The sequence below is a fragment of the Lissotriton helveticus genome, chromosome 10 (assembly GCF_964261635.1).
Source record: "Lissotriton helveticus chromosome 10, aLisHel1.1, whole genome shotgun sequence".
In the NCBI taxonomy this organism is placed as follows: domain Eukaryota; kingdom Metazoa; phylum Chordata; class Amphibia; order Caudata; family Salamandridae; genus Lissotriton; species Lissotriton helveticus.
In genome coordinates, this window is record NC_136071.1 from 59,898,146 (window position 1) to 59,917,209 (window position 19,064).

A 19,064-nucleotide genomic window follows, 5' to 3' on the forward strand; every position below is an offset into this window, starting at 1 on the left:
CGCCTCTCGTCACCTGGCCGCTCTCCCTGTCCACCACGCCCCGCCTGCAATCTTACGGTCTACCTATTTAAGGGAAGGCCATTACCCGCTACGCGGGAGCGTCCCGGGAGAAGCCCGGGACAAGGGCAGGACCGTCTGTGGCTGTCAGGGGCCAAAGGAGGCCAGGCTGGGCCAGGTCACTGACACGTCCTGTCTATTTATTTGTTCTAAATTGTTGTACCTTATTGATTATTCAGGTGGGTCTTGTGAGTAGTTAGTGAAATCCTGTCCCCTAGTTGTTATGACTACCCCACTCCCTTCTGGTGTGGGTGTTTCCTTCTTGGGGCCACTCGACAAATATTTCGAGAGGGCACACAAGGAGGTCGACAAAGAACTCCTTTTAGCAGAGCGACGCGCTGAGCGACGTCGCTCTATTGAACACCTTAAAAACCTGCCGCTGCTCATCCAACCAGATTCGATTAATACACAGGATACGGTTGTTCCAGGGAAGATGCCAATTGAAGCAGATATGTCCGGTATGGACCAAATCCCCAGTATATTCAGGGTTCCTAATATTTCCCCAGCTCATTCTAGCATTATTAGTGAGGCCCATGTAAATAGTTTATCTCCCGTATCCATTAGTCTCATTGACCTTAACACTCCAGTCGTTCAGACTATGGCACCTAATCTTCACTCAACACTAACAAATCGTTCTTTGGACTGTGTTGGTCCAAGTGAGATCACCTTGTCACACAATGTTAGTGATACCGGTTCTAAGACTATTAAGGTCAATAAGGTTGTGTGTTCACCACCCAGGAAAAAAAGGAAAAAGGGTGGTGTTAAAAGAAAAGGCCCTAGTCACCATACCCCTTCTCCCTTTATAGTTAAACCTATTACTGAGTTTATGGCACTGCCTGTGGTTGAGGCACCTTTAGTCACCCTACACCACCCATCCTCGCCAGAGGTTGCTCTATCTGGGTTTAATAAGGATAGTTATGAACTTCTGGAGAAATTAATAAGATCACACATGCTTCCATTGTTGGAGCGTGTGAGGATTTTGGGAGATAAAATGGATCGATTTTTGGCATCTGTGGGTCCACCTTTTTATGCCAGCTCTGATGGGCAGGTTGGTACACCCTCTATGCCTAGTGTCACAAATTCAGTGCCTAGTGCTACAAATATTGTGCCTAGTGCTACAAATATTGTGCCTAGTGCTACAAATGTTGTCCCTAGCCACCAATCTAAAAATAACAACACTAAATGTTTTACAATACCCAAGGCCCCGGATCCGGCATCTAAACCATCTCATACCACCAATTCTAACTCTTCCAAAGTAAAGTCTATGGTGGCCTTTAACAAACCATCAAACGGGGACATTATATCAGTCAGAAGATGCAAGTGGGTGGGTTTGCACCCTAAGGACATAGAGGGTGACACGGTGATCATTAACTTTAGGGATCACAGACTTGTCACCCACCTTACTGATTGGTATGTGGGTAACAACGAGGGTGGGATTTCCACGCGGAATCTCAGTTATTTTTACCCTGAGAATCTGCTCAAACCATTGGGTCATCAACGTTTTACAAGAGATCAGCAACCTCTCAAGTGGTCTAATTTTACTCCTTCTTTTCACAGTCCGCACCTAAATCCTGAGGCCCTGGTTCGCTCCTACGTTCAATCAAGTTATAACAGTTCCTCACATACCCCGAGGTGGGCTAATTCCATGCCCCAGCCTTTTGGCCCTCCACCCACATCAATTTGCCCAACCTCCCACAAACCTCAGTTTTCTGGCCTTTTCCCCACACCAGTTTTTCAACAATTTAATCAGCCCCAAAATCTCTATCCCGATTGCAATAAACAAAGCAAATATTTACAGCCTAGTGAGTACTGGAATATCCCGCTTAGGAACCTCTATGAGCCCTTATCAGGGCTGGCGTCAAATGATTGACCACCTATTCCACCTTGGGACACAGAGGGTATTTCAGATTGTACGGGCACTACTGATGCTCCAGTTAACTTATTATGCTATGTTAAAACTAATATGGATTGCGCAGCCCAAAGGGTTGTGGGGGGTGTTGCTTATCCGGGTGTGTCCCTTTGACAATGTTATCTGCTGACCAAACAGTAGAGAGTGGTGAAACAGTGCTAGGCATAATTGCTGAGAGTTTGAATAGGGTGTCGGGCAATCAGGGTGGGCCCCAGAGCAGCATTACTGATCATATAGATGGAGTTGTGCCTTTGCAAGAAGTAGTCATCACCCTGGATAACGATCCCTATTCTTCTGTTAATTTATCTAGCGCCCCAGCACCAAGTAACGGAACTATCCTGGGTTGTTGGAATATAGCTGGCCTCGAGTCACGCATGTGTATTCCTGATTGGATCAATTTTATTCGTCAAGGTGACATTTGGTCCTTTCAGGAAACCTGGGCTCCTTTACCCCAGTTCCTCTCTGGTTACTTGAATTTTAGTAAACCAGCAACCAGAGGACATAGAGGTCGAGCTATAGGTGGTTTGTCAGTGTGGGTTCGTCAATTCGAGGGAGTGTCAGCAGAGGAAATCTTCATTGATAGCCCAGACATATTAATTGTTAGTATCAAATCTTCAAGGGGGTTGAATATACTGTTGATTAACATATACGCCAGGGGTGTTCAGGGTGGTAGGGTTCCAGTTGCTCTGCTTTGTCTGGATGATTTTCTAAAGGTTACTTCGGTAGCAGGCCATATGGTTGTGACGGGTGATCTAAACACTTGTTTCGAACCACTCAGTTCGGATGATGGCCTCATAACAGAGGCTGAGGATTTGGCTTGGGGGATCCCCCAACTTTCCCTCCCTTCGATCAAAAAATGGTCGCAAGCGGCTATCTTTATAAAAGGATTGTGTTTGGATCAGGGATTACGTGCCCTAAATGGTCGAGTATGTTCAGACAGGTGGGGTAAACACACCTTTAACAACGGTAGATTTAGTAGTCGTATCGACTACATACTCTTGGATGTTAAGCTGTGGCATGCGGTAGTGGATATGGAAGTAAAGCCTCGTCCGGAAAGTGACCACGATCCACTGGTGGCGGAATTAATGGATTTCAGTTTTTTAGAGCCGGTCAACTGCATGCCCAATTTAATTCAGGAGGCAGTAGTACTTATCAACGATATGAGGAGGGTACGCTGGCCAAAGATCTCTGCAGATGCTGAAGCACGTAAAACCATCAGATCCCTGGTGTCTAACTCCTTGGCCGTAATCTCTCAGTGCAATTCGCAGGAGGCGATTAACTCTATTATTACTGACACGCATTCCAGCTTATTTGTGTCTTTAAAAAAATTATTCATAAAGTCTGTCTCCAAAAGGGGTAATAGGGGGCCCATGAAACCATCTAATTGGTTCAATGAAGAATGTCGTCGAACCCATGCAGAATTGTTTAAAGCTTTAAAACTCAAGAATCTCGCTGCAATTAGGTATTGCAGGAAGGCTTTCAATACTGCCAAACGTTCTGCTAAGGCCAACTGGGATGAAGACCGTTGGTTAACTCTAACTGAAGCATGTGGCTCGAGGAACATGCAACAATTCTGGCACCTACTCAAATGGGGTTTGTCCCAGGATGACCGCCCGAGCCCGGCCTCGGTGGACCAACAACAATGGGTTCGCTACTTCGAGGAACAATTTAGGTGCCCCAGTGATGTGCACGATAATATAAGCTGGCCATTGTCGGCTGACCCCTTAGTGTTTACGGTCAGAGATGTTGAAGCTGTTCTGAAATCTATTCCTAGGGGAAAAGCACCTGGCCCTGATTGCATACCCGCAGTTTTATTCCAACAGGATCACAACCTCTGGGTTCCGTACTTAGCCCAGTTGGCAAATGCTTTGGCCACAGGTGCTAGGGTTCCTGATTCCTGGGCAGGCGCAGAAATCCTGCCTATCTATAAAAAAGGTGATCGGTCGGTCCCATCCAACTACCGGCCGATCAGTCTAATCGACGCGGTGCAAAAAATCACAGCCCGTCTTGTTCTCACCAGGATTCAGGAATGGATAGAGGAGCATAATGTTTTAACCCCTCTCCAAGCTGGCTTCAGATCCCATGTGAGTACTCTAGACCAGGCCTTCCGCTTTATGCTTCTTTATTGGAAGCTTGTTGTCTTGAGTAAAGGCAACTTATACGCAGCATTCGTGGACTTGAGGTCTGCTTTTGATCTCGTCCCGAGGGCTGGGTTGTGGAAATGCTTATTAGATCAGGGTATGCCTCCTCCCCTTGTCCGATTATTGGTGAACCTACATACTCACACCTATGCGCAGGTTCGCTGGAGCAAACCTGGGGAGGTGACTGATAGGTTCCCTGTGGCCAAAGGCGTCAGGCAAGGGTGCGTGTTGGCCCATACCCTCTTTTCCTTATATATTAACAAGGTTACCAAGTACTTTGACAACCATTGCACGGATGCACCCACTCTGGCTGGAATGAAAATTCCCCTGCTCATGTTCGCTGACAATACGCTCCTGATTTAAAAAACCAGACAGGGCCTTCAACAAGCCCTGTCGAGGTTTGAGCTATTCTGCAGCGAACATGAGCTGGAAATAAATGTGTCCAAGACCAAATTTATGGTTTTAAGAGGGCACAATCAAATTAGCGCTAGGGTAACTTTGGGGGGTATCCCATTGGAACAAACTAAGTTTTTCACTTACCTGGGTGTTACTTTTAGCGAGACCCTCAGTTGGTCCCACCAGGTTGAGCTAATGGTCCTTAAGCATTTGCAGATAAGTGGTGCGTTGATTAAAGAGCACAAATGCTCTTTTACCAGGCCTATTTCTCCACTAATTAAGATATATGGCTCAAAAGTTTTACCTTCTGTTCTATATGGGGCGGAACTATGGGGCTTCAGCAAACTGGATCCCTTGAAAACAGCCCAAAACAAATTCCTTAGGATGGCAATAGGTCTACCCCAGTCCTCTCCGCGGATCCCGCTTTTATGCGATCTCAGGTGCCAACCGGTGGAGGATCAAGCGAGATTCCGCCCTTTGGCATTCTGGCGACGTCTATGGACAACGCCGGAACTTCTTTTTTATGCCAAGGCCTGTCTGGAGGTTAGAGATCGCTCTGGTTCTTTAACCACATCGATGCTATGCATTTTCCCGCTGTGTGCTGGAAACAACAAAAACACATGTTCCATGACGAGCTGGGCTCGTCATCAGCGTAGCAGGAGGCTACCTCATGACGAGCCCAGCTCGTCATGAGCGTGGAAGGGGTTAAACATAGGCTGGTTCAAGGATCTGAGCTCTACCCTATCCGCCCTGGGGTATGGAAATTTGTGGTCTGGTCCTGAAACAGCAATTTTTCCCTCCAAAAAAGATCTAAAAATGCACTATTGGGACTCGGTGGTTTCTAACAGACATTCGAGTTTGTGTTCTAGTAATCTGACAAGCCAATTTATTGTTTTTAAGGATTCATCCAAGCTAGAACAATATTGGGACATAATAACAAAGCCCCTGGATCGCAAACTATTCCACCAGTTCAGATGTGGCACGTTGCCGCTAGGGGAGGTCACTAAAAAGTGGGGTTCTGGTGGGACAGGGTACTGTCCAAAATGTAATGGCCTAATTGAAAGTGTGAACCATTTTTTGTTTGTTTGTCCTCTGTACATAGCCCCCAGAGCTAAATGGTTAAGCCCGGTTTGTAAATCCTTGGGCACCCGCTCGGCCACTGAAGCTAGCAGAATTTTAAAAACCAACCTCACCCCATTAATTGTCGTGGGGGTTGCTAAATATATAGGGTGGGCTTGGTTGCTTAGAACAAGGTTCATTAATCGCAAGTAGCTTGTGGCTTAACAATGTACGCCCGCGTCTTGTTAATGACTGGTTTATTATATTTTATATTTATTGGTAATCCCTGTTGTATAGCCAATTTTGTATTCATTCATAAAAGCCTTTATAAGTAAATTTAATAATGGTTTTAGATGTTTTTACTATGTAAATTTTGTATTTTATGTCTTTTATGATGTATTAATCGAATAAAGACTTCTTGATACTTGCATACACCAAGATAGAAATTTACAGAAGTGCTTTGAAGACAAGAAGGCTGGGAGGGAGACAAAGTCAACACTATGGTGATTGCAGAAAGTTCTAAAAGGAAGAAAAGCTGTAGACTAGGAAAAGGGAGAAAAGAGGGAGGGGAGAAAATGGGATAACAAAGAATGGGAGAGAATCAGGGAGATAGGGAACCCAAGAGGAGACATATTAGTGAGAAGGAGAGCAAGAGACAGGAAAGAGACCAGACATCAGACTAAGTAATCCAATTATATCACATTGCTGAATTGATAGGGAAGATGTCTGTTCTTTTCCACGTTTTGTCTTGTCGAGCAAGAAACAAACCATCATTCCCTTCTTTTCACAATACATGTGTAGTGTGGGCTAGATACGATAAATGAGAACAGAACTGGCATTGCATCTGTCGATCCAACTGTATTGTTTAGTGGTCCCCTGGGTTGGGTTTAAAGTGAAAGATTTTACCCTTTTTTTTGCGTTTGGCAGCTTGTCTTTACATAAACCTCAAAATATAGTAAACCAGGACCTCTGAGGCATATTAATCTGTTTTGCTGATTAAGGTGCACTTACGCTTGGCTAACTGTCTGCCCCACTGCTTTTTTAGTACCAGAACTGTAGAGAAAAGTACAGGAGCCAGACCACCCAATTAAGGCAGGCCTGGAGAAGGTATAGGATGGAGCAGCAGTGTCACAGCCCCTGTGATTATGTGTCTACCCTGTGATAACTTAGCCAGGGTTGTATTCCCGTAACATTGATGTGACACACAGCTTTGGACTAGGTTGTACATGAAAATGTCCAGGGGCTGAATTATATCAAGAAGGAAGGAGCTGATGGTCTTCCAGCTCCAATTACGTTGCAGTAAGGTTTCTGAAGAGGGGGCGGATCTACAAGGTGCTACAGCGGGGCAACGCAAGCCCTTTGGCTGTGCCACGCTGCAGCACTTCCGAAGCACCGGAATGCAAAATATTTACAATAATATGTCACATTCCTGTTCTCTCCCCTGCGCTGGCGCACAAACAGCTGCCATGTGCCGGCGCAAATACCCTTGCACCATGGCCTGCGTCATGGGGAGATTGTTTTTGTGCAGAAAGGGGCACCTTCCTGCAAAAAAAATTCCCTACAGGCATTTTCGTCTTTCAATGCATGCTGTAGAATGCAGCACACATTGAAAGAGGAAAAACGCGGAGAAATGAAAACAATTCTCCTTGTTGCGCCTCCCCATGGAAGGCATAGCATTGACACGCATTTCCAGATGTACGATTACTCGTAAATCTGGAAATATGTATCCTTCCATGGGTGTTGCGTGGGAACACCCACAGCAATACCCACGGAATGCCCCTTGCACGCAAAGTGTGAAGGGGCCATATTTACAAGGAAAGGAATAGTCACGCTGGGTGGCGTTTCCTCTCCTTGTAAATATGGAGAAGTGAAATGCGCCTCCAGTACATCAGAAAAAGTGATGTACTAGTTGCACAGGGGGACCCGTAAAACTGCTCCTACATGTTTAATCTGCATGGTGACAGATCATACTTTTTTACTCATGGATTTGAATTGACAAGGCGGCGGAGCCCCAATGCCCTGTTTGAGAAAAGACCCCTGTCTCTTACCCTGCGTCTCTCACCCACTCTACTTCTCATTGAAGGAGGGCACAGGATATGTTGCGACCCACGCTCTTGGTCTTAGGCAGCCAACCCTTCACACCGACCCCTTATAAACCTGAGGATATGTGGGCATCGAAGACAATGTCTTAAGCATCCTCCACTTCTAAGGGGAGGATTTTCAATAAGAGTGCCATCCACCCTGCAAAGTGCCTTGCATCTTGCTTTAGAACAAAGCCTTTCTAGTACTTTTTTCACGCATTACAGCAATGTCTGAGATTGTCACACAAAAGAACTGTGTCCTGATTTGCGATAAAACCGTGTAGTTCTAGTTTCCTGCTTTGCTGGGATAGACGCATAAAAGTTGAGCTAGTTTTTCAAAGGCCACAAGATGGCGATAGTGTAAAACGGAAGGTATAGGAGTCTCAATATATTATGACGTGGAAATATCCTGCTATCACAGAAAGTCATATCCAAGCCAAACAAACTTCAGAAATTTGAAGAACAAAACAAAAAACCACACACCTGCTTAATTAATGTTAAAAAGCACCTCATGCTCAAATCAAACAGATGTGGATGTCCAGCCGCAAAATGAAGCTTCTAAATACTTGCTAAAAACTGGGTCATTCTAAACTGCAGTAAAAGAAGGACCTAAATGAGGAACTGTACAGGGAGAAGATCCCTGCTGGGGACACCCTCACAACCTGTAGTCGGCCTCGGGTCCCACGTGTCAGAGAGCCTGGACAGACTCTGACAATTGAACATGATCTGATCATGCCATTAATTTGATTGTGATGTGAGCCAGTCATCTCTGCTTAACTTATTGTCTCTCTGTCACCTCACCTGGCAACGGATGTCCGTCCTAGGCTCTGGGCTGTGCAACGCTACTACTTAGTGTGGGTGACATTATACTGTTCACGAGAAAGTCTCACTCATAGTCATTGAATGTCAATCATAAATACAATAGAATGATGCAAAATTCACACATAAGCAATCTGAAACCTTGCAAACTATGTGCTTTGCCATTCATGATATCACTTACTTTTCCCCTTGAAAGTGCCCCCAATACTCCACTGTGGATGCTAGAACTACTGAAAGCAAGTGGCTCTTTTTAATCCAAATATCTTCATCCCCCATAGGCAAAATCTTAAAGGGTTTATTACTCTTGGCTCTTGTTGGTATGCTTAAGACACCTGAAATAATCTTTAATATATTGACCTTTAAAATTCCAGCATCTCAGCTCTCCTGTCTGAGTCCTTGGTAATCACTAAATGCCTCATGGCATCTTCCTGCAACAGCACACAATGGCCCTCAAGACAGACCTCTCTCTCTGCTTGCACTTCCAAAGCACTCTAAGCCTTCTGCTACTCCAAGCATGCCTGTGTATGTAGCTGTAACCTGCAGTATCCTCACCTTGGGCACCCAGGACCAGTCCACAGAAGTATGCTAAGCAAGTCCACCCAGGGGTGAGGTGTGGAGCTAGTGCCAATAGCTTTGTGGACAGAGTCACCAGAAATCAAAGAAGTACAAATCCATTGTCCTTCCACCCATCCATGCTGGGAATCAGCCCCTTTTTCCTCTGCTCCTTGTCTTATTTTGGAGTCTCTTACCTTGTGCAGGGGTTTACAAATGGATATTGCAAGTTCTAGAAGGGGGGAGTCCCTACTCCACTCACACTAATGCTCTACCCTGACACTTCCAAGGCGCAGACCCTTGGCTACCCCTCTGCCAGAATCAGCAGTGCTGACACATGTTACAATCCTACATACTCATTGATAAGAACTGTTAGACTACATACAGTGTACATCATATCATAAATTAGTTAGAAGGTAGCATCTTTGGTTGGTCTGTCAGACAGGGTATTGAAGGATGGGTTGGCGAGTGAGGATGGGCAAAATGAAAGCATTTCTAAGTACTATGCAATCAGAGGCAAACATTCAGCAGCACTTCTGGGGCACATTAGACAGTAGAAGCATAAGTTAGGACCCTTCTCAGTATACTGGTCCTTGTAGCAAAGGCTGGAGGCCTACTCGTGGGTTCAATAATTTGCAGTTTTCACACCCCTGCTACCTTGATATTTAACTCCTCCTGTGGATAATTTTTCAAAAGCAAATTATGCAACGTTTGCATTCCACTGAACACAGAGAACTTAGATCAAATCAAGGATGACAAGATTTGTGAAAGGGAAAATGGAAAACTGCTTATAACACACAATGTGGCCAATTTTGAGCACTTGGTAATACATTTGGTCTTTGTTATACTATGGCTGTGTTTCAGCACTTCATTTTGGCAGTTTCAAAGATCTTCGTGATATCTTTGCAGTTATCTGCCCTGATAATATTGTGATATTTACTACTGGTCTGGAGGATCATCCAGAGACATGGCATCAATAGTTACCAAGAATGGAATTTAATTAGAATAACGTTTGTATATATGGTTATAAACCTCACATGTGGCCAGGAGAATTGACTTCATTGGAAGTGCCTACAGTGCAAACAATTCTAGAAAACCTACTCCAGACTCTAAAAGGTCATCTAAAACTTAATGAAAGCTAAGGCAGACTACAAAACATTTGTGGAGATGCACAGAGTACCTACATCTCAGTGTAATATCAGAGATGCATTTTAGTTATCCTCAATGAACCTGTACATCCCTGGATCACATGCCAGCCTCACCGCCCATTTGTGTGTCCTTTGAAATAATTGCTGATTTGCAGACTGGTAATGCATTGCGAAGCAGAGGTCTTTGAAGAAGAATGACTTCAACTTCCATAAAATGCAATTGCACTGGGGCAGACTGGATGGATACCGATATGCTGTTTTAGATCCTGGGTCAATACAAGAACGTCCCACTAGACCTATATCACTTTTATATAGGCAAACAATAGCTATATGGGGCTATCCACAATGAGCACTTGACAAGTATACAATATTTATTTTTATACAAAAAATGTATTTTGTTTAAAAATCATTATTTCATCATTTATATTAAAAAGAGTAAAACGCATTCATTGTGTCTGTAATTACCTTCCACAATTCTTTTATATGGATATCCAACACTTGTTTTCCCAAAAGATCAGCATAGGCATTGCTTTTTTAACATGGTCAATGTTATCTGCGCCATTTATATCTCACATCTAGGTCAACGCACGTTTTGGCAGATAGTAGTCCGACGCATGTGGATTTTTGTATTCAATGACATTCCTATGTCTGAAGCAATCATTTTATATAGAACTAGCAGCCCGTCCCGACGTTGTCCGGGTATGAATTTCTGCCGGCCGATTGTCGAGCCCATTGGCCATGCCCCCAGAACACGAAATATTGCCCAATAAAAATGACCATAACAAATGCCTAAATCCTAATATGTGAGCGCCCTCCATAGAACTTCTGGCAGGAGGTGTGTCTAAAAGTGTATCTCAGTGCTGGCCATCAATGAGAAAGACCTGTGCATTTTTCAAAGGGGTGGTGAAACAATATGAGTATGTTGCTGGAGATGTGACTCGCCGTGCCAGCAATGTACTTACCGGGGGAGGGATAGGCCCTTTCTTGCTATTTCCGTGGAGGCTGGCCTTGTTTCCGGATGTGCGTCGCGCGAGGCCTGTGCGCAACAGAAGTGGTAAATCTCCAGTGTGTGCATCAGGACGATAAGGCGAGATTCCTGCAGAATGGCCCATGTTTGCGCTCCTTCCGGCCCTTGGGAATACTGCCATGCATGACCTACATACAGTAAAGCCACGCCCCGCACACGCCCACGCCACCAGCACAGGATATGAGACATGGCATGAAGGGCGGAACGTACCACATGTTTTCGTAATGCTGTGCCCCCAGCACACGCCCACAGCACACGATACGAGACATGGCATGAAGGGCGGAATGTACCACACGCCCCCAGCGTTTGTCACGCCCCCCCAGCACACGCCCACAGCACAACGCAGACACGCCCACAAGGGACTACTTTTCTGGCACGGTTCTTTTACCTTTTAAATGTATATGGTGGGCATTTGCATAGCCTATATTATTCTGCTGCAACTGCCCTTTCCAACGCTGTATTGGGTGTTGTGATTGGTGCTGTGGTTACTGAGATTACCCGCCTCAAAGGTTTGGGCTCTCTCTTTATAATATTAGTATGGATTTGGTGCAATTGTCCATAATTATTGCATCACTTACAACTGAACATTTCAGTTAAGAGTTTGTGCTATTAGTCTTTCCTCATCCCTTCCTTGAAACTCATGCGTGGGACTTGGCCCACTCTGCAGGGTCACCTCCAAATGTTTTGTCTTTACTCCTACTACTTTGCTGAATTTGTTTTTGATGGCTCTAGGATTCTGTTCATCTTACCACTGGAGACCATTGCTATAGTGGTTGTGCTTGCTCCCTAAAACAAGGTAAAACTGTCTTCCACCTGATTGACATGTCTAATTTACTTGCATGTCCCTAGTGAATAGGTATACCATATACCCAGGGCCTGTAAATCAAATGCTGCTTGTCGGCCTGAAGCACTCATTGTGCCACCGCTCAAGTAGCCCCATACAACATGTCTTAAGTCTGCCATTGCAGCCTGTGTGCAGTTTTAAACTATCAATTCAACTTGGGAATATAACTCCCTTGCAAAGGCTTAAATCCCCTTGTATTGCATATAACTATAGCTGGGGAAAACTCACAGAGTTTCGCTCCATGGAATTCTTTGGAGTTACTAAAAAACTCTGTGGAATTCTACAGAGTTCCGCATGCAAGCGGAATAAGCACCTCAGCCTCCACCAGCCACACAGGTGGCTCTGTATGTGTCAGACACAGGTTGCAGTGTTTCTTACAGATTGCATTTTATCATTACATAGCCGTAAATGGGAGGCACGGCTGAACTGAAGCTGAACCAACAATTGACTGGGCCACTACTTGCCTCAGTGTAATTGAGGGAAGTATTGCCTGACTTACCTCTCATGCAGCAAGCCTGTGTCTATGATGAGCCAACGCTCCCATTGGAGGGAGATCCTGCCCAATTAGCAGCATACCACAGAGGCAGAAGATTCTAGTCCCCATTCCTGATCACCTTCCACCCTCCTCTAAATGAAGCCAGGAATGATGAGCTCAGGCTTTCCCCACTACCCAGCCTAGGCCCTCATCTGCCCTTACCTGGTCCTGCAGTCTCCCTGATGCTGGTGGCTGTCACATCGCTGCAGGCTCTCTCTGACTCCAGTTTGGGCTGATGGATGGTGCTGTATGCTAGTTGGTTCTGGCTCACATCTGCCAGTGCCCTCAAGGATGCGTTCTGTCACTGCACTGCACTCAGAAAGAGTGATAAGAGAGGAGGCCCTGAAAACAACTGCCCGGCCCTTGCACGCAGAGCACAGCTTTTCTCATCTGCAGGGAAGGTAAGGAGGAGCCTGCTTCCTACAAGAGCCCCCTACTTCAGCCTCCGACCATTGCCGGGTAAAAGCACACACAGCCGCTTCAAACTCAAAACAAGACCAAACTGGCGAAGTTAAATTAACAGTGTTTGTTGTCTTTTGTTTTGTCAAGCGGTTGTGCTTGCTTTCACCTGGCAGTGGTGGCGGATGGCTGCAGTTCTTGTGGAAGACAAGCTCCTTTTTGCCTTCCCTGCAGAAGGAAAAAGCCCTGAAAGGAAGACAGAATTCACCTACAAAGAGGTGTGCATGATAAACTCCGTTCCATGGGCAGAGCAGAGTTTTTGTCCAACTCCGCACTTCGCTTGGAGCGTGAAGGGGCAAAACTCTGTGAACTCCACCCACAGAGCGGAGTTTACTGCCCAGCCTTACATATAACTCACATCTTGGTAAGCGCACAGGGCAGGGTGTATTGTAATTAAAAGGTTGGATATGTACTTTTAAGTTTTACATGTCCAAGTAGTGAAAAAACCCGAAATTAGTGTTAACTATTTTGAGGCCTACCTCTTCGATAGGGTAACATTGGGTTGCCTTAATAAGTTCAAAAAGTTTTATTGGGAACAGGTAATGTTTCATGTACGAACAATTGTAATTAAAAATCCTCTTTAATAGTAAAGGCAGATTTTAAGTTACAATTTTGAAAATTCCACTCCAAGTGGCATTTTCCTGCTCTGTTTGATGTCTGCAGTCTGCTCCTGGGCCATATCACTGGGTGTAGCTGACAGTCGGACTTTATTAATTCCTCTAACACAGTCACACACTCGAGGGATTTGGTGTGCCAAAATAGGTCATCAATGACAGGATGGGGGCGGAGCTGGGCATTGCCACACTTTCAACTGAATAGGGTGTGCTCTGCCTTGACACAGAGGACTTGCCATCCCTTCATCGTTCATTCAGCCATCTTGGAACCAGGGCAGGGGTGGTAGGAACATTCAAGTACTTCAAAGGGAGGTCCCTAGAAACTTCTACTTCAATGGAGGCACCAGGTATAAAAATCAGGCCTGAGTGTTAAATACTGTTCCGCTCATGGAATTTGCGGAATTTGGGTAATTTTGCATTCCGCGGAGAACGCGAAATTGCCCAAAATTCTGCTTTCCGCAACTTTGTGACATTTTTTGCTTGTTTGCATTCTGAAATGCGTTTTCATGAGATATTTACCCCCAAGCACGCAAACAGCGATTGTAAAAGAGCATCGCTAACAAGCAATTCAGCGTGTTTGCTGAATTTCTGTGTGTTCGCGGAGATTTTTTAACGTTTTGCGGAGATTTGCGTAACGCGATTACGCTAATTCCGCCCACCCCTAATAAAAATTAGATCAGGAGACTCACTGTTCAGTTCACTTACTGGATCTGTGGAAGGACTCTCGGAGGACTGACTGCTGACTGCTGCTGTTGCCTCCTGTGAACTTCAGAATACTGCTTTGATGCACATGGAAGCCCTGTTTTGCTGCCTGAAGCCTCCCTTGAACCCTCAGGAGCCTCCCCTGCCAATTGAGACCTGTTTTATACAGGACTACACGAGTGACTACAAGTGCTAGTTGGCTGGCCTCCTGATCAGAGCCTTAGGGAGAGAAAGGCCTAGCAATCTTGAACCCGCTCCTGGACCAGCCTGAGTGAGTCCTAATAAGTGGTGTCTTTCCTGGACCCTTGGTGGTGGTGCTAAAGGTGCTCAAATAGCCAAAAGCCAAAACTTTGGAATGAGATATTTTTTGTCCCAAAACTGCTCTGAGAACCAAGAGGAGACTGGGACCGACCTGTTTGTCTAGCCACCCAAGGTGCATCGCTGGTCAGCCTGATCTTGTGTCAGCTCCTGCTATGCTCTTCTCCTCAGCAGCAAATCCTGTTCAGTGTTTCTTTGCCCATGAGGGATCCAACTTCAAGGATTTCTTGTCGGCTATGGCCTGCAGCCTCATCCGACTGGAGATTTTCAGCTTTCAAAACGTGACTTATTCAGAACGAAGAAATCTTCACAACGGCTTTATCCAGCAGCTCCCTGATAGCGATGCTCCCTCCTCGGACACTGTCTGCAGCCTAGCCACACTGAACTTTACCTTCTCAGAACATTTTCTTAAAAATGTCTTCAAAGCCTGAAGATAAATGCCAACCGAGCCCAATCCACTTCTTTATATGACCTGTTCTCCATAGTGGTTGGCCATTTTCTTTTACTTTGGCCCTGTCTTGAGCAACTATAGGTCTGCGGTTGTGGTTTGATCTTTTATGAGCTAAATTTACCTTGAAGTTTAAAAATTCATAACTCTGGTTCTACCTTTCGATTTTTGTCATTTTGGTGTCAAGTAATTTATCATTACAATTTTCTCTATGTTTCTAAATTGGTGTAGGATTTGTACCTTTATGAATTAGTTCACTGTTGATATATACTTTGATCGCATGATACTTGGGATCACTGAGTATCATTCTTTAGATAGGACATTAAAAGTTATAAAATATGTATTCTTTAAAGAAGTGCACTTATTGCTTTTGAAATTTCTTTGCTTAGTGGGAATATTTTTCTGCAGCAATAACTGATAAGTGTTTATTCAACAGTTCGAAACAAACCATAAATGAAATGCTGTTTTGTATAATTCATTTTTTGCTTTTTTCATCAGATTCACTTGACTGCATCAAATGCCCACTTGACCACTGGTCCAACAGCAAAAGAAACTTATGCATTCCAAAGGAAATTGAATTCTTGCCCTATGAGGAACCGCTTGGTTTCATATTGGCATTGGTTGCTATATTCCTCTTCTTCAATGCCTCTGGCACTTTGTGTCTTTTTATAAAGTATCGTCACACCCCACTTGTGCGCGCCAACAACATTCAGATGAGTTATATCCTTCTTGTTGCCCTCATGATGTGCTTTCTTTGTTCCCTAATTTTCATTGGTCGGCCCAAGCGAGTGACCTGCATGCTCCGTCAGGTGATCTTTGGCATTTCCTTTTCATTTTGTGTTTCCTGTGTAATGGCTAAAACAGCCACAGTACTCATTGCCTTCAAGGCCACTAGGCCCAACAGTAACTTAAGAAATTGGGTTGGCTCTAGAACTTCATACCTCATCGTGCTCACTTTCTCCTTAATAGAGTTCACCATTGGTGTTATTTGGCTAGCAACATCACCACCATTCCCAGAACTTAACAATAATGCTGGCAATTGGAAAATTACAGCTGAATGCAATGAGGGTTCCATCCTGATGTTCTACTGTATTTTGGCCTTTATGGGATTTTTGGCTTGTGTGACTTTTGGGATCGCATTTATGGCTCGGAATTTGCCAGATACCTTTAATGAAGCCAAGTTTATTACCTTCAGCATGCTGGTGTTTGTCAGTGTCTGGATCACTTTTATCCCAGCCTACATAAGCACAAAGGGAAAATACCTGGTAGCTGTAGAGATTTTTGCAATTTTGTCCTCTGGTGCAGGCCTTCTGTATTGCATATTTGCCCCAAAGGTTTACATCCTTTTTCTGAGACCAGAGATGAACACAAGAGAATATTTAGTCCAAAAAAATGTCCAACATAACTAGAACTACTGTTTGAATGAAGAAGAATAGTTTTTTTAATTGAAGGTCTAAAACTGAATGAAAGCATTTAAGCTCATTAAGTTTAATGATCCACTAGTCTTGAAAAGCTCTTGAAAAATGTAAATGGTATCTCATGTTGCTTTAGGCCTTCATTGGAAATGTATGTAATATCACCACAAACCAATGTTGAAAACTTGTATTAACTTTGTTTGTTAAACCCGTATATGTTCTTTACATCATTGTTAACTCATTTCCAGTTCTTAACATTGTTAACACTTCACAAGATCTGCATTTTCCATCTTTTAATGTGAGAGATCTATGAATTTATTTATATATCGATAATCAGTTTTCTGGGGCTACACCTTGTGACATGAGATCGTTAATTAGGCTTGATCAATATGCTGCAGCACATGCACTTTGGTGATGTTTTGGCCCTGGCGATGATAAAGTATATTTCTGAGTGGATCACAACTCTGAGGAATGACCAAGTTAGCTTTGGTCTATAGACATTGCCATGTTGTTTAGGACCTGTCTCATCTGCATTAGGTAGAGTTCTATCTTTTGAGCTTTTGCAATTTGTCCAAAATAAAGCAGGATAAAATATTATATTTTTCTATAGAGTAGTCATGGTCCTCCTCTAAAGACAATTATTTGCATTTTTTTACTATATTCAAATCAACACCACTTTTATTTTTTCATTCTTCAGTCTGATTAAGGATCCTAGATTTCTAGACATTTTTGCTTCAATTTAGAATTTTTATTCCCACATTTTTCAGGAGTCCTGAGGAAGGATATTTTACATTATTTCATCTTCATTCCACTTTTCTGGATACTATTGTGCAGATTTTAAAGATGTTATTCTTTTCATTTTGCAGTGTTCTTATGTCTATGGTTATCATCAAGTTCACAGATTACTGATTCCAAAGCTTATTAACTTCTTGTTCTTTTGGGATGAAATCAGAGATGAGGTGATATTATCATCTAGGAGTATCAATATTACTTTCTCTGACATACTATTTGAGTTTCTTTTATTGACTTGAGGTCAGGACCTTAGAGGAAAGAAGACTGAAGGGGACAGGAAGGTAATCTGTCCAATCAACGGCATTGGTTTTTTTGGGTAAACTTTATGTATCAATTTAATCTTGACTGGAGTATCCATTAGTCAGATAGAACTGATAATGTTCGCTTATTTAAAAAGAAATGTTTTTACCATTACGTTTAGGGATATCTATGGGTGGTTACGATGGATGAAAGAATTTAAAGAAAACTGAACTAGCAAAACAAAGAAAAGTATGTAATGAAGGAGTGTTGATGTATAAACATAACTGTAAACATTTTCCAAGAGAGCGGTTAAGATGAAGTTGGGAAAATACTCCTCAAAAATAGGCAATATATATTCTTGGATGGAAGAGGAGTGTATAGAGTTTATCTAAAAAGAGGGATTATATTTCATAAATATTGTTTCTTGTTTGTTGTAACTATAGTCAATATATTCAAAGCTCATCCAACTAACTAGAGAGATGCGGTTGTGTTCATTTATATAGGATGAATCAACTGTCATTCATGAATTCATCAATCATCTATTGAGCTTTCACATCAGTCTGCAGATGGTTAAAAAAATATTCATCAAGACATTCTTTTACTGTTTCATTTCTATTGAAGAGTTTACAAATGTTTAATGAAAACATTTACACAATACACAATAACAGTATCAAAACATAAAAGTGCATGATTAACAGGACAAGAACATCTATTTGTCACAATTTTCAGATATCATTTTTCAATCTTGAAAGGATTTTTGGGACACAAACATCCGGGTTTTGTGCCATACAACCACAAGATCATAATCAAATAGTTATCCATTGTATATTATTCATAACAATTATATACATTAGACTATCCTTCATATCAAACAATCCAGTTAATGCCAAACAAGAATCCCTGATGAAGACATACAGGTGAAATGAACATATAAAGCACCCTCTAAAGACAAACACATTCAGAGATGTTGTGCTGTTCAGTCTCATAACCCCAAACAATCACCAGATGGTAGACTGCTGGTAGGTGCCATAACATGCATTTGATAAGCTACTACATAGCAACACACCCACCCTGAACATCACATAGTTATGCACTAGATCCAGAGATAAACAGAACTGAATATAATTTAAGAAAGGTAAGGTCTGGCAACAGAACCCTACATTGCCAATGTATATTAACCAGGTAAGGAAGCTAAGTCCGCAAATATAAATCATTTATTGATGCATGATCAAATCAAAACCATAGGCTCTAATACACAGAAGATCCAGAAGAGAATCAAGCCCAGAGAATCTAACAATCTATAGGGCTGCTTAATCTGCACCTCCTTTATAAATTAGGTGAAGATCAAAAAAGTCATACTTACAATTCAGATAAGTAGTAAAGGCCAGACCCCAGGCCAACATCAATGATAGGTTCCGTTTGACTATTTCAAGACAACTAGTTTGGGTTCATCTGGAACACAAAAAGGCTGTGCATTAAGCTTACTACAGTTTCAAGTGTTCCATATT

At 43.2% G+C, this 19,064-nt stretch overlaps 1 protein-coding gene across 1 annotated transcript in view; it reads left to right on the forward strand.

The window, feature by feature from the left end:
- LOC144783888 (extracellular calcium-sensing receptor-like) overlaps positions 1-17,948 on the forward strand; it is a 130,675-nt gene extending 112,727 nt beyond the window's left edge. The window contains exons 6-7 of the mRNA XM_078662631.1: positions 15,608-16,491; positions 17,877-17,948. Coding sequence (XP_078518757.1) covers positions 15,608-16,491; positions 17,877-17,948 — 956 coding nt within the window. The remainder of the gene's footprint in view (positions 1-15,607; positions 16,492-17,876) is intronic.
- Positions 17,949-19,064: the final 1,116 nt, after the last annotated feature.